The sequence below is a fragment of the Cyclopterus lumpus genome, chromosome 17 (assembly GCF_009769545.1).
Source record: "Cyclopterus lumpus isolate fCycLum1 chromosome 17, fCycLum1.pri, whole genome shotgun sequence".
Classification (NCBI taxonomy): domain Eukaryota; kingdom Metazoa; phylum Chordata; class Actinopteri; order Perciformes; family Cyclopteridae; genus Cyclopterus; species Cyclopterus lumpus.
The window spans coordinates 13,664,698-13,686,887 of NC_046982.1; the positions used below are offsets into that span (position 1 = coordinate 13,664,698).

The 22,190-nt window shown below is 39.3% G+C and overlaps 1 protein-coding gene across 2 annotated transcripts in view; it reads left to right on the top strand.

The window, feature by feature from the left end:
• LOC117747064 (collagen alpha-1(XI) chain-like) overlaps positions 1–22,190 on the top strand; it is a 72,130-nt gene that overhangs the window by 44,396 nt on the left and 5,544 nt on the right. For both annotated transcript variants that reach the window (XM_034556461.1, XM_034556460.1), the window contains 21 exons: positions 427–480; positions 687–794; positions 1,494–1,583; positions 3,651–3,704; positions 6,126–6,233; positions 6,366–6,473; positions 7,228–7,281; positions 7,619–7,672; positions 11,104–11,211; positions 13,709–13,762; positions 14,433–14,486; positions 14,614–14,667; positions 14,807–14,860; positions 15,956–16,063; positions 16,238–16,291; positions 16,554–16,607; positions 17,130–17,183; positions 19,328–19,381; positions 21,057–21,164; positions 21,400–21,453; positions 21,884–21,937. In XM_034556461.1, the coding sequence (XP_034412352.1) occupies positions 427–480; positions 687–794; positions 1,494–1,583; positions 3,651–3,704; positions 6,126–6,233; positions 6,366–6,473; positions 7,228–7,281; positions 7,619–7,672; positions 11,104–11,211; positions 13,709–13,762; positions 14,433–14,486; positions 14,614–14,667; positions 14,807–14,860; positions 15,956–16,063; positions 16,238–16,291; positions 16,554–16,607; positions 17,130–17,183; positions 19,328–19,381; positions 21,057–21,164; positions 21,400–21,453; positions 21,884–21,937 (1,494 nt within the window). The remainder of the gene's footprint in view (positions 1–426; positions 481–686; positions 795–1,493; positions 1,584–3,650; positions 3,705–6,125; positions 6,234–6,365; positions 6,474–7,227; positions 7,282–7,618; positions 7,673–11,103; positions 11,212–13,708; positions 13,763–14,432; positions 14,487–14,613; positions 14,668–14,806; positions 14,861–15,955; positions 16,064–16,237; positions 16,292–16,553; positions 16,608–17,129; positions 17,184–19,327; positions 19,382–21,056; positions 21,165–21,399; positions 21,454–21,883; positions 21,938–22,190) is intronic.

Consider the following 22,190-nt stretch of genomic DNA (forward strand, 5'->3'; position numbering starts at 1 on the left):
TGCTTACACTTAAAGGAAAATGAGTACTTCTTCCACCACTCAAAGTAAAATACCAGAAACAAAGGAAACAGCTTTTTGGATGTGAACTGATCTATCTTGCTTTAACAAGACCTGCTTACAGTTTGATTATGAGAACAAATTAGATATTTCTTTCACATCATGCATTCAGAACAATGCAGATTGCTCAGCATAGCAAACATTATTGCAACGTTTTACAATAAATGATCAGAATTAGTTTATTTTTGCCAATAGTCTGGAAACATATTTTCAACTTTCACTGTCACATAACGCTGGTTTTCTCTTTGGCTCGGACGTGTGACATCCGGTGCAGCACAAAGTAGACAGTGCATAATGAAGTATGTATATGTATACATATGTATAACCCTGCATATGGACTGCTGACATTGTCTCTCTTTTCCCCTGCAGGGCTTCCAAGGAAAGACAGGACCTCCAGGACCTGGAGGGGTGGTTGGACCACAGGTAGATATACAGCACAGTACTTCACTACAGTTCCACCTCCTCACTTATTCTTTTCCTTGTTGTTGGAGAATTATAATAAAAAACAAAATGTTTGGAAGTGAGATATCCTATGTACTGTATCAATATCATATCTCCTTTAGGACACAGGTTAAGACACATTTTTATAGGACATTGACCTTAACATGTCTCTCTGTGGTCCCTGACAGGGCCCGACTGGAGAGACAGGACCCAGTGGGGAGCGAGGACATCCAGGCTCTCCTGGTCCACCTGGTGAGCAAGGTCTACCTGGAGCTGCTGGGAAAGAGGGTGGAAAGGTAAATTAATGATTGCAAAGTGCACCAGTCATAAGTAGTTATATGTATTGTGCCAAGTGTTTTATGGAAGAGGACCGCTGTGGACATTAATTCCTGGCTTCTTTATTTTTGTCCTTGGAGGTTATTTATTATGTAGTTATTTCTTCCTCATTATTCCTACACTCTAATTACCCATTGTATTTTAATATACTGTAACTGCTTTATTCTAATATTAGTTATAGGAAACCAATCTACTTTAAGTTTGGGCCAAATTTGTGCATATGATCTCGTTGAAAGTTCTTAATGGATGGAGAGAAGTATGTTTATTGAGATGTCATTTTGGTCATTATTCTTTTTAACAACTCGCATCAGAATAGGAACTTGTTTTTAAAAGGCCGTTCTAACAAAAGTGCACTATTTTTGTTATAAATGGATGGGTTCAAAATATTAACAATCCCTTTAATGGTTGTTTGTTAAAAACTGGCACATCTTTTCTTCATCCTTCACTTCTTAATTACTTTGTTATTCCCACATAATAATGTATAATTCCCACTTTTATCAAACAGATCAATCACTTTAGTTGTTTTTCTAAACATTTCCTCTTCCACTTCACACAGATTCAGCTCTGCTCATTATGTTGACCTAAAGCAACTGCTAAATAATGAGCTAAAAGTATATCAGATGTCAGTAAAGTGGGTGCTATATTTTCTCCTTCTGCAGGGTGACCCAGGTTCTCAGGGTCCTGGTGGCAAAGCAGGACCTGCTGGCTTGAGGGGCTTCCAAGGGACTAGAGGTCTTCCAGGAGCCATGGTAACAAACAGACCCACCCATTAAGACACTCATGAAACACATGCGTGTCATCCCATTCGGAGCGCACACACCCGGTTGAATCGAGCTCCAAACCCCAATTACCAGGCTAACTACCTGCTGTTAAACCAAATGTCAAGCTTGGCAGTCGACCTGATAGAAAGGTGCAGAACTGGCTCATATAAGAGAGGATTGAGCCAGACATATTGACCCATTTTATCATCGACAACCTCAGCAAGGTTGAAGTAGATTATAGTTGGTTGTAAATTGCGGCTTCAGCAAAACACTTTAACATTTCTGTGATTTGCTGTTGTCTGTGTATTTTAGAGGCATATATTTCCACATTTAGAGCTACATTAGTTGCAGATCCTTTTCTTTAAGAAATTCTTGTCTTGTGTTCGATCGAAGACTGAGTCAAAGCCCTCTGATTCTGGTTCACACCCACAACTTTGTGAGTATACCACATGAACCCTATAGCCTGCTGAGCAACCTCGAATTAATTCCCAAAAGAAGTGGGTCTGGGTGAGAAAAAGTTCAAGGTGAGGCGGATGGCTGTTAGAGGCTGACTGAGGATCAGCTTGAGGGACTGAGGCTGAAGCTCATTTCAAGGCTGACCATTAAGAGAGAATACGACAACAGAGCCCAGACTTATTACCACCGTTATGTTTGTGCATGTGAGCGGAGGGATGGCTTTCTCTTCATAAAGGCGGCACACACACACACACACACGCACACAAAGTCTAGACAAGCAAATAGAGCCTCCCACTCTTTCTTAAATTTAAGAGGCGTAAACATACATACACGTGTATACCTTTTGTATGAGAAAAAACATTTAAAAGGAATCCATTTCTGTTTGCTGTGAGAGTGGAGATGCCAACACACACATTGTGCAAGCACACACACAAGTTTATACCTCTCCAAAAAAGAAGAAAACAGATTAATACACACATGCACACACATATACACACTCTTCATCCCATCACTCACTCTTGAGGAAAGGCACAATAGCAATATATGAGGCAATAAATATTTATTTTTTTGTGTGTGTGGCAAAGAAAGATCCTTCCAGTCTTCTAATGCACTGTGCTGCAATGTGGAACCCGGGAGGTAGAGACTGAGAGCCTGCTTGGCAGCGTCTGCTCCCCCTTGGCTCTGTCGGAGCCTGTGAATTAGTTATTATAATGAAAGTCTTTACTGCCTCTGGTGAATCGTGTTTTCCATATGCAATCTCAGCCTTCTGGTGCTATTAGTCAGCAGCACAGACATTGCCATTCAAGGCTTGGGATACCGAGGATATGACAGGGGTCCAGAGATAGATGGACTGTACTTAAACTTGTGGCCCACCACAAGCTTCAGACCTTTGTCTCCCCTTTTTAATTTCCTTTCAAGCTCATCTAAGGACTCGTTTTGCATTTATAAAATAAATATGCCCAGAGATCAGAATATATCATAATGCATTAGTTAATTAGTCTTCTTCTTCTGCAGTTGAACTGCAGCCTATAAATGTTGTCACAAAATTATTGAAATTCTATTATTTATTTTCTGAGTTTGGTGAATCAGAATAAATCCAATGACACAAAACAAAAACTAAAACACACTCAGCTGCTTAAAAGCTTGATTTGCCCAATTTTGGGTGAACGGACCATTTAATGACCTGCAGCCTGAAAAGGGATTTGTGAGAGCAAATGCACATGGTCTAGTTGCCCTTTGCTTTTATGTACTTGTTACTTTAGAGTCAAAACAAGAAGCTTTTATCAACTTTGATTGTATCTTCTGGTAATGATAACATCATCACTAATATACAAAAAGAGTCGCTCCTATAATTACTTTAACTAAAATATTTCCTCCCGTTTTGTTTCTTAATATAGGACACAAATTGCTAGTTCCTGAATGCCTTTCTGGATCTACGCCCTCCACACACACATGCACATACATATGTACACATATCTTCACGCGTGTGCACTGCACACATACACACACACACAATAATATTTAAAGGCCCATTTGACAGCTGTGATCACTTCTCTATGAATGGCATTGATCTAACCCTCTCCTGTCCTCTGCTTTCAGGGTCCAGCTGGCTTAAAGGGAGGAGAAGGGCCTCAGGGTCCCCCCGGCCCCACCGTAAGTAGCCCGTCACTATGGTTACCTCATCTCTCCTGCTACAGAGATTACAGTGAAAAGTGACTTGAGCTTTTGGAGAATGGAGTAGCACACGCTGTGCACAGCTCCGCTCTCCATGCATTCAGCAGCACGCGTTAAGTAAACTGCAGTATTGAGGGTGGTAGAGGAGGGCAGGGTGGTCTAAATGAAATCAATAGTTAAAATCATGTTGTTTCAAATTGATATTCAATAGGGTATTAAATGTCAAATGTTCTTTTTGAATTGGTTTTCTTTGTATAGTTAGTTGAAAGAAATCACTTACACATTCACAACTGTTTTGGATGTTTATTGTGCTTTACTGTTATCAAAGGAAAGGACTATACATTTGTACCCTATGGTTTGATGAAAACGATGTGCGGATTAATTTCCAGTGTTTTAAGAACAGATAGAGATATTCTTATAGCTATGAAAAAAGAGTACTTGAAGCATGGCCTAATCATTGCTCACTACAGCAGTTTCATACCAGTCACTCGATTGGTCTTACATGTGTTCCTCTCGCATTTAGCTGTTATGGAGAAAGTGTCATGTTTTTTTCATTTTCATATGACCACCACAGAGAAACCTTTCACACAGTTATGATCACACTCAATACAATTAGGGTGTTTTTCTCCGTGATTCATGGATAGTTGTGTTGCCTCATCACTGATGTGCCCTTAATCACAGGAAGATACCTCCTCTTAGATGCTGTAGCTGCATTCATAAGCTGTGCTGTTGCTGTTACATAGTTTAGGATATGTGGAAAGGAGCAGGAGTGGCACTGCAACCCATAAATAAGGAGAGCACTCTTTTTCCTGCCTTTGTCTCTGAGCAGTTAGTGATATATGTAATGAAAAGCCTTGTGAGCTCCGGTGGTGAATGTGAACAGAAAGCTGACTGACAGGCAGCTTTGAACTGCCTGACACTTTGTTCAAGCGTTAAACGCATGCTCCCGATAATTGCCCCTGCTCACCCGCGACAGAGCACCACCATATTAGACGACAGCGGATATGCAGAGCACGGATGAATAGATGATGAAAGCGAAGAAGATGAAGGTTCTCTGAATGAGCGAAAACGTTCCCACTGCGAAATTAGATAGTTTTCTCAAATTGGCTTGAAAGTGAGCCGTTGGATGAAAACATGCGATAGACTGTTTTGATAGTGTTTGACGAAAAAACTCTTTGAAAAGGAGACCGTTGTGCAATGCCCACGCTACACGAGAGATCGGATATTTTCCTCCATCGATTTCCTGCCAGAGATTGAGCTTCTGTGCTGTGGGGAAGTCTGTGAGTGCTGTGTGTTGCTATTCCATAGTCCTTTCAGGGGTGTGTGTGTGTGTGTGTGTGTGTGTGTGTGTGTGTGTATGTGTGTGTGTGTGAAAGAGACACACCAAGATACTGCACGGACAAAAAGAAACGAAAGCAACAAGTTGAGTCACAAACACAAAGCTTTTCTGTTGCCATTTTGATTTCCAACCAGAGAATCACAGAGAAAAACATTGCTAAAATGAGCAGAAGAAAGAGAGAATGCTAAGTTATGAGTCAAATAAATGTGTGTGAGCGACTGTATGTGTGTTTCCTGGCGGGCAGGTTGGCAGGCTGGGGGTGACAGTTTGGTGCTGTGTGTGTGTCACCGGCAATGTCTGTCAAGAAATGGGCCAGGCATATGAGTGCCAGGTGGCAGCAGTTGAATCACTGAATTTGTGTGTGTGTGTGTGTGTGTGTGTGTGTCTGTGTGCAAGTTTTATTTGAAAACAGCCAGAGACCTAAGAAGGAGAATGCCATAATAAACTGCTGATCAAAGATGTAGTCACAGTTTGTGTGATTAGGGTCACCTAGGCAGTGATGAGCACCCACCTGAGCACAGTGAAGAGTGGAGTAATAATACACGCTGATGTGGGAAAGAATTGAAAGACCTTCCACAAGGCCTTGGCAGAGGAGAGCAGCTGAATCCTATTAGTATTAGTCGTTCTGAAGCTTTGAGGCTTACAATAGGTTAAATATACTTGTCCTAAAATTCTCTTTGGATCGATTGTTACATTTTTATTATTGCTTCTCAAAAGTAATGAAATATAAAGGTTACATTGTACCTATTCTAATGTGTGCCTATTGCAAAAGAAGCACATTCACTTTATCGTCCTTCTGTCGAGGGTTTTGATCTCAATATTGAAAAACATCAGGCTTTTTCATTCAAATTGATTAGGGACACTTCACATTACAGTGGCCATAGTCTGTGGAAAATGTGTCTGTAATTACTGCAACCTTCCTATGAAGTCAGAGTTTTCATGCTTTTAACACTTGTTGTGACATTCAGCTGTTTCATAACTTCTCTGCTGGAAATTGACTTCTCTAGTTAGCTGCCACATGATGCAGCAGTGACTGATGGGTCTTTGTTCTTTGGTGACAGGGTTCTACTGGAGAGAGAGGCGCTGCTGGCCCTGGAGGTCCCATTGGTCTGACAGGACGCAATGGCCCCCAAGGACCACCTGGCCCTGCTGGAGAGAAAGGAGGCCCTGTGAGTATTTCTATCTTACTATCGCTGAGTCAAACGCCTCACTTTTACTTTTACGCTGCAAAGTTTGAGGAACATTTTTGCTTTTGCCTGATGATAATGTGACACTTCTTATGATGATTGTAATGTGTTTAGGGAGAGAAAGGTCCCATTGGTCCTGCTGGCCGTGATGGCATTCAAGGTCCTGTTGGCCTTCCTGGACCTGCTGGTCCTCAGGGTCCCCCAGGAGAGGACGGTGACAAGGTGGAGTAAAAATGTTCTACTGTTGTAATCCTTGATTTAAACATTTCTCCCATCTGTAACCAACAGCTCCTTTCAAATAAGTTCAGCGACAAAGAGAAAAATACAATGAATACATCAAAGAATACAACACATGTCTACTGTTGGAATCCTCAAAATGTGTCTAGAATTGTGAAGATGTTATATAAGTGCAGTTTTTGCTACTTTTATAATTCTGTCTGTACCACAAATGTCTTAATATACAGTGCATATATATATAAAAAAACACACATACTTCATATAAAAGAATATTTGTTTGGCCTCAAGCCTTACATTACAGCAAATAACATAAAATCATTGCATTCAGTAAACAAAATAAGCACACTCTGGATGCATTAAATCATTTATGAACACAATCAAACAAACATGTGGACATACCGAGTTTACCTTCAGACCAGCAAATCCCACACCGAACCACAGATCTCTATCTTTGCATTTGTAACCATCAGGCCTCTCGGATCCCAGTCACGTCTTCCATCACACCATTTTGTCAATCATAGTGCCGACGGGGTGAGACAGGGAGCTAATCAATTGATTGCAAACACTCGGCAAAGGTCTTTGCGGGCCAATCAAATTAGAATCTCTTGAGAAATATTTACTACCCACTCGTAGTAGAGGTGACACTTTAAGATATTGGACTCTAACTAAACATGGGAGGCAAGAGCCTTTTCTGATGGATGAGAGAGATGTGAACTCTGCTGTTCGTTTTGCACCTCAGGGAGAAGTTGGTGGACCTGGACAGAAGGGTAGCAAAGGAGACAACGGTGAACTTGTGAGTCTTTTATTCTCTTTCTCTATTACTTTTCCTTAATTTATTTTTTTTAAAAGCAATGAGTTGGGAATGATAATCCATGTTAATTGAACAAAGAACACTACTTGTAGTTACTGAATTGTCATATGAGCTGATTAAATTAAAGAACTCAGGTGACTTTACAATGACAGACATCATCTGAGGTTATCTTGCCAATCTTCAGCATATCGAATGCTATTTGAGTTGTTGCTGCGTTTCCTTTATGTGTATTGCTTACTGTATGAATTGTGTGTGTAAACAAGTAGTAGGGAATCCCAGTAACCAATAAACAACTTTTCATTGCTCTTCATGTTTTTAGGGTCCACCAGGCCCAAGCGGTCTTCAGGGTGTGGTCGGAGCTCCTGGTCCAGCTGTAAGTATGGCTTCCTCCAGCCATCTGTCAACCTTTTCCCCATGAAATCATATTACACATTTAGCTCACTTTTATTAATGGAGGTGATAATCGGGAATAAAATATGAAATGAAAAGCGAGCAGCAAATGACCACCTGGTAACCAATGCACACCAATATTTACTCTTCTCTTTTCAAAAACGTGCGTATTCCTTTGTTTCCAAAATGTCAGATAATAAAGTGTTGGGTTTTGACTAAACTACGTTGTTAGGTAGTTCCCAACCATGTTCCATCAAGAGCAATTTATATTCTATGCAGGTTTTTATTTTGACTTTCTGGCTGAAACAAAATCGGAAAAGTGAACACTTAGCTCTTAAATGAACACTTCACCAACAAAATGACCATTTGTGGTAATTACTCACGCTGTGTCGCCTATAATTCATGCAGAAAGCGTTTTCTCTTACTTGCCTCGATGATGGACAAAGTAAACGGATTAGCTTCTTGAGAAATTGAAGAAAAACACTTCGGACATCTGGACAATTAGTGTGCCTGCGTGAGACTGTTGGGTTTTAAGTGTGTTTAATAGTAAAGATTTCACAAAATGAATTTCTTTGTGAAGTAGTGACTTAAATGAGACGTATACTGCAGTTTGTAAACAAGATGCTTTGATATGACTTTTCTCAGTTTTTTGATTCTTTGCTTTTTTCGCATGCCCCCACATTTAAAGTTTTCTTTAATAATTTAAGGTAACACTGGTTGAGTCATTTATATACCAATGGCAATTTTGTAGGTGAAGTATTCCTTGAAGTTCTGTTCCAGCGAGGTCGGGGACACATTATGCAAGCAACGTTGCTTTCAACTGTCACCTCTGCAGTCCCTAAACCTTTGGCTTCAGTCCCCATTTATTTAAGAATTCACACCGTGTTATTATTTTAATGTTGCAAAAATGTAATTACAATCACGGCTATTACTTGTGACAGGGTCCCCCACGGAGATCTTTAACATACCAGTCATTAGCTGACTGTGCTTGAAACCGTTAAAGCACCCAGCAATCAATTTCGCTGCAGTTTCAAATTTGGGATTTGGAATATTTGTTTTGCTTTGCGAAATATCTTTTCTCTGTATTACCTCATATGATACCCCGTTGTAGCTGAGAATGCTGCCTTGTATGCTGAAGAACATCCTCTACTTATATATCTCATTAACGCAACAAGAAAAAGTCCTGTTTCTACGATAGTTGATGGCTTGAGGGCAACTGAGATCTCATTGCTATAAATTATCAGGCCTTAATAACCATTCTAGTAAGAATTCAGCATCTGCAGGGCTCTGTGGGGGCTAGGATAGACCGGGTGAGACGGATTGCCGCAAGCAGGTAGTGCAACCAAGCTGAATAACAAATTATTTAACAGTTGTTTATCCTGGTGAGTCAGTCTGCTCATGTGAATTCATGCCTTTATAACTGAGACCTGACTCGTGCTGTGTAATTTCACCTTTATCTGCCCTCCTTGTATTATTGTCCTGATGCTGTAATCAATTTTGACTAAACTATCCACCCCACCTCCCAAATCTTGAAAATGAATGATCCAATTTTCTTTTCAGCTAAGACTGAATGAGGTGCAAACAGCTCATTCTCCAGTATTGTCTTTAAGATACAACTTAGGTAGTAGTTGGAATGAAAGACTATTGATCTTCATCAGGATGTGGCAAACATCCGTTTCTATAAATCAATTGTCTTTTTGTATTCAATCTAATAAAAAGACAAAAATGTACAACAACATTTTTTTAAATGTCCCTTTGCAGTGGAAACACCATTTTGTGATGAGAACCTTTGTTTCTAACAACATGAGGCAAACAAAAACCCTTAAATTGCCACTTAAATGCACTCATAAATTACACCTGCCTCAGCATGTGTGTGATGCCTCCTTGCCTAAGTATCTCTTATACCCACAGGTATCGCATTCAATTACAGCTACACTTCAAATTTGAGAGTCCAGCAAATGAAACATTCACAGTTTTAGTACAAGTTATTATACATTGACTTATGATGATTAAAACCCAAAAGAAAGTAGTTTCCTAATTAGAACTTCAGTGTGTGTTGAATGCACATACTTGTGTGGTTCCTACTCCTTTACAGCTGTAATTCAGAAAACAGGGAGCCAGTTTTTCAGAATATAATTAGTCAGTCCTGACTAAATATATATATATATATATATATATATATATATATATATATATATATATATATATATATATATATATATATACTCTTCCTTCTCATTAGATTAAGTAGAAGCAAGATACACAAACCAAACTTAGCATTTTGGTCATGACAACTGCAATGTTGTTTTGTCAGTCCAATTCCATCGATCAAAGAGCTCCACTGCTTCAACAAAAATAATGATGAAAGTTGCTACAATGAATGACAAATTATGCACCATTTAAGATCAAACCCTCCACAGGAACACTCATTTCTGATTCTGATCTCCGAGGAGCTGTTGGGGCAGTCAGATCTTTGAATTTCTTTTTGGTTAAAGTCTGTCTAAACTTTAGTCCACCATGTGTCTGACTCTTGAGTTCAAAGCTGTACCTGCGCTTCCTGTAATCACCTCTCATTTCCTTCTAAACCGCTCTGCATTCAGTACCAGTGCCTTAGGCTGTCTACATGTCCCAGAGCTCAGCAAGAGCTCCACAAGCACTTTAAAGTGCTGACATGCGTTTGAACTGAAAACTCCCAGTTTGTCAGCACTTCGCTCCTTCCCTGTAGTCTCCCCTTCCTATCCTCTGTGGCCATATGCACCTCTGACTTCCCAGATGACGTCAGCATCTTTCACATACACTGTTTACCGTAACCCTATGGCTATAGTAAACTGTATCATGCATTCTCTGGTGAAGAGCTTTGGTAATCTGGCAGATGTTTCCTCCACCATAGTGGATCCGTGGCTAGAACTGTTGCCTCACCCTTGTTATTGTTTTGAGTTGGCATTGTCTTCCGAAATGCTCAAATATCGCCTTCCCTGCTCAAAGAATTAGCAGGTTGACTCAAACTCCAAATGACCTGTGACTGCAAATGCCTGGCAATGCGTAAGCCGTGAGTGCCCTGTCCTGTCCAGGGTGCATGCTGGGAAAAGGTCCACCCACATATGACCCTGAGCAAGAATATGTCGGTGTAGAGAATTGATGGATGGGTGAAATTGCCATAAATGACCTTCAGAAAAAGGCATTAAGGTAAACTGTCTGTCCTGATCTGAGTGTGAATACTGGCATCGACCCCCTCTCTCCAATGTGAGCTTGGATATGCTCCATAACCTTGAAAAGGATTAAGAGGGCAAAGAAATCCCAGAAGAGAAATTCCTCACAGATACCAGTATTTGTGGACTTACATTTGCCAATGCTTTGGCTAATGGAAGATCAGAATAAAGATGTTTTTATTTAATGAGCTATGACCTCCCACAGGGCAGTGATGGTGAGTCCGGTCCGAGAGGACAGCAGGGTATGTTTGGCCAGAAAGGAGACGAAGGATCCAGAGGATTCCCCGGTCTACCGGGACCCCTTGGTCTGCAAGTAAGTCTACATCTTTTATATACATACATACACACACACACGCACACACGCACACGCACACACGCACACGCACACACACACACGCACACACACACACACACACACACACACACACACGTGTTGATTGTCTAGCACACTGCTTTCCCTCTTTCAGATGTGAGTCCCTCCACACCCCTTAAACCAACAATTTTTCACCGCTCCTTACATCATTTCCATTACATCAAAACAGAGCGTAATTTATTAATGCAGATTCGGCTCCTAATAACACTGCATTGCTCCTGGGCAAACAATGCATTCCCCCACTCCTCAAGGATAGCATAGGCGGTGCTCAAAATCCATCACCAACACTCACATTTTGCATTTGGCATTTTGCCGCTCCATTAATGGTGGAGTGGAGACTGCTGTTGGTTTTCCACTCAGACTACATCACATTATCATGCAGTAAACCACTTCCTTGCAGTGCTCCCAGCCAGGACAAATAAGAGACCATCCTCTGTGGTAGTCTGTATTCAATGAGATATTTTAATCAATGTATAGTATGACTTCATTTAGATTTTGAAATGATGTCTCATAATAGATGGTTACAATACAATACAATATTTATTTCCGAGAGGGTTTAGAGAAAAGAGGCAGCAACTCTGGAGCAGGTTGGCAATCAGGATGCTTTGTATACTCGGATGGACACATTTGCTTTGTCAGGTATCAAACCTGTGACCCTAACAAATGTCTGTCTCGCCACCATTACACCCTGCCTACACAAACACAAACTATGCATATCAAATGCTTCGCAGAAGAGTAATATTTTAGGGCTTGTATCAATAAATAAGCCGCAGTTTTATTTTCCACTTCAACACACATTGATCTGTGGTGATTTATCTTGTTTTTTTTATTGGTATAAGATTTTCTTGGAATAGAGTATTAGCAGTCATTTTTGGTATTAAAATAATATTCTGTGTTTGCTTTTAAATTGTCCCATAAAGACATGATACTGAGATGAAGACACAGCTTAACGTGACTACTGCTCCACTCTACTTTGCTCTGTTCAGCTCCCTTTTCCTCAAAACTGCTAAAGAGGGGAAAAAAGAGCAAGAGGGCAAAGCATTGGCTCGTTTAAGCCATTGGTAGCAATGAATAGAGAAACGGCACATTTTTGAATATCTAGATGTCATCTATCCAAGGACTTGTGGAGAGTGAAGCCCTGCTGGTCAATAGGGCCAGATAGCGTTGTTAGTAAGTGCAATTAGCTTCTAATTGGGCATAATGCACTCCATCTCCACTCTTTTAATTATGTTTGGCTAAGCTGCCCTTCAATAGATGGCAGCATCCACTGCGAGCTCAGCTCTTCAATTCAATTATCTGTTGCATTAATGATTTTTGACTATGGGGAATGAATGGCTTTGCCTTGAAAGACTTCATGCAGGGTGTTTTTTGCTGTGGAAATGATGCGGATGAATTTTTCATATTAAGAGGTTAAGATGTGGATGAAGAAGAGAGTTAATATCATATTTGATTACACCAGTGTGTCCTTATAATTCATAGCTAGGAAATGGCAAATCATAGGGAGACATTTATGTATTGTTTGCTCTGATATATGAGCAAATAAGAGTAGTTGTGTGCAGATGTGTGTGTGTGTGTGTGTGTGTGTGTGTTTGTGTGTGTGTGTGCGTGCGTGTGTTAAATGTACTCACAATACCCCTCTTCTTTCTGTTCTGCCTTCCATTAGTACATAGAATTTACAAAGCAGCGTAACAAGTTTAAACATTGATCAAGAGCTCATCACATCCAAACATAATGAATGAAATAGTTTGCTACTTTATTTTTCCATTCTTATTACCCTGCTTTATGACTGTGACTAAAGTCCCAGTCAGAATCTGTTATAGATTAGCCTTCTCTAGCATTGCAGAGGTACATTAAATCAAACGAAATGGGCTGAAACTACACACATGTGATCTTGATGATCGATATCCATGTCACTTCAGTTTCACGGTAACTTATCATAACCGCTGCTTTCCACCCACCCTATTGATTATGCATGCTCTGTCATTGCAGCTTATCTAATACCACAAATAATAACTACAATTATGCAGATAAACAATAAGCTACAAATGAGAGCTCCTTCCCAAGTTGTTTTCAAACCGTTTTAGTCAAACGTGATTGAATCCCAAAATAGATGATACATCCCACTTGCAGCGTCCACTTTGTTGCCACTTTCCAGCAGACATAGATAGATGGAGCTCCCACCCTGCAATTTACACAGGCTGATTATCCCCAAGCCTCCCGTACCCTTTAATTACAATAGGTGTCCTTTTTGACTAATTGTGTGTTTACACTCAGGGGTTCTTCCGCATGTATTAATGTATTTTCTATCATATTGCATCTTAAAGCTTACTCTTAAATACACATCATCTGTTAGTCCCTGTTAATGAACAGCAAAACAAATGTTGTTGCCTCACATGACACTTTTCTTTGTTCTGAAGAATATGTGTCTTCTTTGCAGGGATTGCCCGGTCCTCCTGGTGAGAAGGGAGAGAATGGAGACGTTGGAGCAATGGTGAGTGCAGCTCTGTCAGTGAATTTCTTCTGTTGCAGTTCACATTGTATTTATGTAGAAACCGGAGAGGTGGGAACATTTAGCTGATTGTTCTGAAGTTTTGGCTCATGGCTGAGTTTGGCGACTCCTCGAGCCACATGACCGATTCCTTTAAGTCTATGGAAGATGTACAGATACAAACATTTCTACTGGTGAACACTTTGCATGCTCTGTTTCCATGCAGTATGTGTGTTTTTTTAATCTCCCAGCATTTATACATGTTTTAGTACAGATAGGCTGCAATAAAGATACTCTGAAAATAGCACTAAAGGGTGGTACAGATTTGGTTCGGGGATGCATGTTTTGCATATGTTGAGTTGTATTCTGCAATAGTATATTGTAAATCCATCATAGAATGTTTCTATGTATTTACAAGTGTTTTACACAAATGTATTGGACACAAGTAATTGGTGAATAAAATCCAATTCTGATTCAGGTTCTGATACCCAATTTATTTGTAAACAATGACGTATACTGTAGCACAAAGTGATTATTTTGGATTGGTTCTTTTGGATTGGTTCTTTTATAACGTGTAATGTTGAGCATATATACAGCTTTCCTTCTGCAACATAAAGACAATAATGATTGGAAATACTACTATACTGCACATAACTTCTATCTCTGCTGACAGGGTCCACATGGTCCTCCTGGCCCCAGAGGTCCTCAGGGTTCAAGCGGAGCCAATGTAAGTTTGATGTTTTTTTACATTTTTTATTTAAAAGGCAGCAGTTATTCTTATAATTATATATAATTATAATTTTAAAAAAGCACACACTTCTGTTGTAAGTATCCTCATTATGATTTATCTACAGGGTGCTCAAGGTCCTATTGGTGGTATCGGTGCAATGGGAGGTGTTGGTGAGAAGGTAATGTTCAACTCCTAAAAGTACATTCCTTTCATTTTCTTTTGTAATTCTTGAAATAAACAGCCATTTTACAGCCATCTTACTACAGCTGATAACACTTTCTGGTGTGATAATCCACATTTTCCTGGTCATTTAATAGGGAGAAAATGGTGAAGCTGGCAACCCAGGACCATCTGGAGAGCCTGGTATCGGAGTAAGTACAGTAGCATGTTGAAATACTTTTTTATAAAAAAATGACTGATAATTTATACATGTGAAAGCAGCATTTATAATGCATGACAAGTAGCACCACAATCAATACAGTAGTTTTACCTAGTGTGCTATTCATCCCTTTTAAAGCAATCTGTCTGTGAAAAGAATACTTAGGAGTGCAGCTAATTCTATTAGTTGACACTTCCGCTTTGGGGGCTGTTCTACCTCTTAAGTGCCTTACCACATATTTATGCGGGCTTATGTGTGGCAAGAGAAAATTTCTGCAAATATTTAGATTTGAACACCTCCATTGTTAGCGTTAACCTCCTGTTCAAGGCTTTTATTCGAGGCAAAAGTTAGAACACAAGTTATTGTGTGTGACAAAAGCGTCACAATTCATAATAATTGTTAGTTGACCGGATGTCCACTTTCTCATATTGCATTTTAACATTAATTTAGGAGGACATCTCCTGCATCAATCCACATAATATGCACAACATCAAACCTGCAAAAGTACCTCTGCTTTTTACTTTCCAGTTGTATAAATCATGATATGGTATTCAGAGCAGTGACATTGATCCAGACTAAGCACTGATTGTGTAGACCAGAGAGGCCTCACCTTAGTTATAGGTATGCGCCAATCACAATCCCTGAGTCTTAGCCCATCAAGTTGTATTGATGTATCCGCCTGCTGCCGCGTATGTGTTTACGGTGACAGATCGAGCCAGTGTTACATTTCACATCGAGGTCAATTTCACAGGTGCCGTGCTGGCATCGACTTGAGAAGCTCTTTGCTCAAATGGGCCAACTAACGATTGCTGGTTTGTAATTATGCTCCAATTGCGACCCTTAGTCAGAGCCAACACTTAAAGACACGGCTATAACTAGAGCAAAACAAAAGATAATACGGCTATTTAGCGTTGACTGTTTTGGTTTCTTTTGTTCAGCTCAAAGAACAACATTTTGAGTTCTTTGTTGTAATGCCAGATGGAGTGACAGATTTGATAACACACATGTTTCTTGCCCGTGTCTGAGAAGTGTGAATAGCCCTTATGTGGTCTTCATGGTGACAAGCTTGTGATGCCTTTTTCCTCAGGGACCCAGAGGAGAGACTGGTGAGAAGGGAGAAACTGGCCCACCTGGAGCTGCTGGACCCGCCGGTGCCCGCGGACCCCCTGGAGATGACGGTCCCAAGGGCAACCCTGTATGTCGCCTCCACCGTCACACACACAGCCATGACATAGCATTATTAAAGCTGTCAGCTGCAGAATCACTGTCATATCAGTCAGTCAAGCTGCCTGCTGTCAAACAGGTTGTTGAGGAAATGTCAAATATCTGAGTCAAGCTCAGTCCTCTCAGTGTCTCAATCTGTCTGCAGGGTCCTGTTGGCTTCCCAGGAGACCATGGTCCCCCTGGAGAGCCTGGTGCTGCTGTAAGTGCTGTATTTATCTCTCATTCAATCTTATTCTTATTATATTGTACCATTTACTTGAGTAGCAATGAATGCCTTTATTACCGATAAGTACTTGTTTTTCTCTTTTTAATGTGACATCCTTGATTTCCCATTTTGTAAAGGAGGTTTTTGTTATTGTTTGTATGTACATTTCTTGAATGTGCCATTAGTGTATACCCAGCTCTGATGTGAAACATACAGTACAGTACAAGAGCTGATGAATGTTGTCATTTTGTTTTAGGGTCTTGATGGTTTATCAGGCGACAAAGGAGACGATGGAGAGGCTGGGCAACCTGTAAGTCTTACCTGATCTGAAATTCTGAAAACTTGCCTAGTAAAATGAAAATGATTCAGCCAGTCATATTCAAACACTAAAATGAATGTCCCATGTACACAATGATGTTCAGGAATACAGCAACATGTATTATGTAATGTGTGAACTAACCTGAGAATGCTGAGGAGCATTAATTGGCAGCATGCTGAGTATCTAGTAATTTAATTATGGGTTTTCTTAAACATTAAAAATCTAGAACATGTGTACATTAAGGGAACTTATGGAAATAAAACTAGCAGCAACATTTTGATATAATGTTGCAGTTTGTTTATTTTAAATTCAGTTGTGTTGGAATGCACTGTATCACAATAATAGTGAAGCATATGTAGCAACAATATGGTGAAACGGGTGTGAAAAAGACCCCAAAACTACAATTTCAATTCTGTGAAGATCAGTTTTTCCAAAATGTAAATTTTTCATCATGAAACAAAACTCTTCAGTCTTTGTGAAGTGTATTTAAATGTTCTATCTACTCTACATTAGGGCCCTGCAGGTCCATCTGGTGAGGCTGGAGTCCCAGGACCTCCAGGCAAAAGGGTGAGTACATTTCCAAAATGATACATGAGACAAAACTTCTGCTACACTCTTGAGATGTTCTCTTTTTTCAGAATTGAAATTGCTCTTGCTGGCTTGCAAGCTATTTTTACCCACTGTAGGCAGATACATATATATGATAGCATTATATTATATGTTTAGATTAGTTTTATGGGAAATTACGCCTATTAGTTTTGCTTCTGAGAGTTTCTGGAATAGCCAGTAATTGCAGACAGAGATCATAATAAGAGAATATTGATGTATTGTGAGAATGACTTGCAGTAAGACGCCTGCTGCTTCTAACGTAAAGTCGTAAAGTTGTAAAGTTGTAAAGTCGTAAAGTCGCTGCTGCTGCCACTTTAATGTCTGGCTCTCTTTGCCCTTTCTGTCACACCAAACATGAGCTGACATTATTTAATTTCTCTAGCAAGGCATTTTTTACAATGCAATCTATTTACTGTAATACTGTTTTACAATTAACAATAAAGCATGCCATGTATGTAGTGTATAAAAGGCTGACACAATATGGCATAAGTGAATATAAACTTTGATATTTAAAGTAAATTAATTTAGTTTGTTGTACTTTAGCCGAGATGATGCTCACTAAATGTCTCCTCCAGAGCATCCGTAACAACCAGCTGCCGTTTCATTATACGCAATAAGCATTGATATGCTATGATTTTGTATTTAATTTAATGCTACTTTCTACTTCTACTACACTACATTTCAGATGGAAATATGCTATGTCTTACTCCATATAGAGATTATACATTATCCATATGAGATTTTACATTGAAAACACGCTATAAGATTATATAACACATTACTCTTTTTGCTAAAGATTAAACCAGGGATTCGCAACTTCCTCCTAAACCTTTCAAATGTTGTTTCTTGTTCAGTTCGAGGTCTAAATTGGTACAATTATCAAAAGCAAAGATAAAAGATACTTCAAAACAATGTCTTGGGAACAAATTTTTTTCTCTCAGATTTATGTTGTGACGTAATAGATGGGTAAAAGTACTAATGTACTAATTATGTGATATTACAATACATCTGTCACAGGGGATAATACTTTTGCTGAAGTTCTTTTACTTTGGAGATTTCAGAATATAATCAAAATATTGCCTGTTGTTGCTGAAACACATTGATTTCTCTTAGTTGTGGTAAGATACTGTGCAGTACTGCAGAGAAGATGATCATTGGGGAGATAAAGTACAGTGACATTATGTGTCATAATATATTAAAAACATACCTATATGTGGTGGTGCTGCCACATGTTTTCTTTAAGCATTAGCCACATTAGTTTGCTTGTTTTCATGTGATTATGTGGCTGGAATTAAAATGCAGGCTTGGACTGTTCTTCATACATTTTAAAAAGGTTGCTATGGTAAGCACATTTTAGACCCCCCGATTTGTATTCCGAGGGACACTATCCATGTGACAGAGGCTACAGAACATATTAATGGACCATTTTTCATCCTTCACCATGATAATTCGGGGTTAGTCTCCATCCCAATATCTCTTCGAAATTGACTCAGGTTTGGTGTTCATTGATGCATGTGACTGCTTGACTACATTAGCACACATGCACGCCCAGGCGCGCACACACACACACACACACACACACACACACACACACACACACACATGCACTTTCACTAATGCACACACACAGTTGCCAGGGCTCATAACCTACATTGAAGACCAGTGGCTTTTGTTTGGTCTATTTGATTATGGTTATTGCAAATGACAGCCCATTTACAAGGTTTTGACCACAGGCTGTTGGGTGAAAATACTGATGTGCTTTTAGCCCAGTATGTTTGGAATGTAGGCCAATTGGCTCACACTGATGTTGCCTGGTCCTGCATAACCCTCTCTCTTTAAAAAGATTCAAGGTCACAGCCTGCATCAGCTGAACAATGACTATGAACATGAAACAACTGCAGTCAGTCAAATGTTGGAGCATTTCCCTTTTAGAGAACAATTATCTATCTTTTCAATGTGTTAATGTAAAGGGCTTTGACATGAGCGAGTATGGTTATTATGTTCATTTGTTGTTTTTTTTAATCCAATGATATAGTTGGACATTATTGTTCATGTTTTTAATGTATGTAACTATAATTGCATTTTATTGTTGTTTTCATCAGGGTCCTCTTGGATCAGCCGGTCAGGAGGGCAGACAAGGAGAAAAGGGATCAAAGGTGAGAGTTCAACCGTCTTGAAACAAATTACAATCAACTGTTGAAGTTGAACGTGCAGGGATCAGGGTTGGATACAAAGAAGGAAATTCTTATTTTCTCAATAAGCAATACCAAAGTGCAATAGTTATTTCCAGGAAAAATCACATACTCGTAGAAGAAAGTATTAAATGTATAACATTGAAATATTGTACTTATGTGTACGTGCAATTCAACAATAATACATAAATGTGACATTTTACCACAAATGCATACTTAAAGGGGCACTGAGGAGTGTTCTTTTAAACAAGCAACCACAGTTATGTTTATAGTCAGTGTTACTCACCAACATACATGATGTTTATCCTAGAGGCAAAACAAGCATATTGAATGCTTTTTTTTCCACATAAAATATTTTGAAGTATTTTGAACCAAGCATTCTTTATATCCATGTTCACCAGCTTGCAGTGTACAAGAGTAGCAACACGGGGGCCCATTCATAAAAAATAAACTCTGCAGTGCTACTAGAGGTCTACATCTCCACAGGGAACCTTTAAGTTGCCTTTCTTTCCTCCCATGAAATGCATGAAAAGATTGATTACATTACATTACATTACATGTCATTTAGCTGACGCTTTTATCCAAAGCGACTTACAATAAGTGCATTAAACCATGAGTCCAAACTCAGAACAACAAGAATCAAGCGAGTACAATTTCTTCAATAAAGTTAAACTACAAAGTGCTATCAGTTAGAGACATTTAAGTGCTACCAAAGTGCTACTATGGCGCTACCTTCCCTATTCAAGATGTCCAATAGATGATTTTAAAGGGTAAAGTAACAACCTTTAAAACTGTTCCTATAATATCCTGCTTAGGTGTACATTTATTTGTTCACATCAGTTCCTGTATAAGAATTGGTTTCGCCGAAAAAGCAGTGAGTTTTCTTGAGGCTATTCGCAGATTTGATTGCTTTGTTAAAATCAATAACATTTTGTTTGATAGAGTTTACTTTGTTGAAGAGCATCAAATACAACATGTCTTTGTACGCCTGAAATAAATAGTTTGTCTGCAAATCAATTAGTTCAAAGAAAAGCACTGACAGAAAGGCTCTTTGTCGTCCTCCATTCCTCAAGCAGACACACACACAGAGACACACACACACACACACACAGACACACATATACAAAGTGCACATTCTGTCCACATCCAGTTACATGATTAGAGTTAATTTGATGGAGACAGGACATAGGCAGTGTGATGATCCTAGAGTTTCAAATCCAGGCCTATTTGGTTGTCAGAGCAATGTAATCCCTTCCTTCTCTCACCCGAGTCAATATGACATCTCTGGAACTTTAATGCATAAAAACTCAGAAACAACAGACGAGATCTGGTAACATTTGATCTGTTGGGATGTTTCGAATCTGAAGGAAAACATTGCACAATATTGAATAATGTGGCTTCTGTTTGTAGGGTTGCTTTAATTATCAAGTTGTTGTTGTCATTAGTGAAGAGACATGTGACCAAACTCACATTGAAGAAACAAAGCAAAGTGTTTCAGAGCTTTTTGTTTGCGTCTTTAGCACAATGACGTACTCTTTGCTTTTTGTAAATGTATTCAACATGTTTGTTACTAAGAACTGTAACCGAGAGTACCTTTCAGTGCCCAGTCTAATTGTTATTGTGTGCTAATGTTTTACAGGGAGAAGGTGGTGCTGAGGGGCCTGTTGGGAAAACTGGACCTGTGGGACCTCAGGGGCCTGCTGGAAAGTCTGGTCCTGAGGGACTGCGTGGAATTCCTGGTCCTGTTGTGAGTATATTTTGCCAAAGATCTGGTAAAATGCCACAGGTTTCACATTATAACCTGTTCGAAATAACACTTCGATTTAATTTAATTTATGTGTATGAAGAAAATGACATTGGTTGAAATGCATGTTATTATCATGGATACCTTTTGAACATGTATTGCATCTTAAAATAAGTAAGTAGCTTTTAAATCTAGTATTTAGATTATTTTCATGTTATTAATTTGTCTTTATTTTCAGGGTGAACAAGGACTGCCTGGTGCTTCTGGTCAAGATGGCCCTCCTGGACCTTTAGTAAGACATGTTCTCGCCTTGTGAAAAAGGTCTTATGTTGCTATTTAGCCTTTAACGGACATTCGTTTTTAATGGTACAATATACCAGATTATGGTGTCATACCATTACTGTATTGTAGAGCTGCAGCGTTTTATCAATTAGTCGATTAGGGGGAAAAATAATCAGCGACTATTTTAATAATCACTCTTTGACTGTTGGTTAGACAAAATATTATATTTGATGTTATACAGGTGATTTGAACTATTATCTGACATTCTATGAAAATAAATCAAATGTATTAATTGTGGAAATAATCTATGGTTTCTCTACTAAAGAGTTAAGAATAAATGTAGAGTCAATGCAGAGATCTGTGATGGCTGTCACTGTAAAATGATGTGTATTTATTTCACTGCTCATTGTGCTTCACAAACTGACTCTTTCCTTCCACAGGGTCCCCCTGGACTTCTTGGTATGAAAGGTGACTCTGGATGGAAGGGAGAGAAGGTGAGATATTATTATGATGCTAATCTCAAATTGCTTTATTGTGTATTTCTCATATCTACTTATGCACCTTATCTGCAGCTTCCAAAGTAAGCAACCGGCTGGGCCTCGTGCCTCTATCTCTTAGTTGAGTTTCCCCTGTAAGGATAAAGAAAACGTCTGCTCTGTGCTTTCACGCAGTGATTTAATGCCGTGAATGAATATGTATAAATCCAATAATATTATCGCTGTAATGTTCATTGGTTAAATGCCAGCA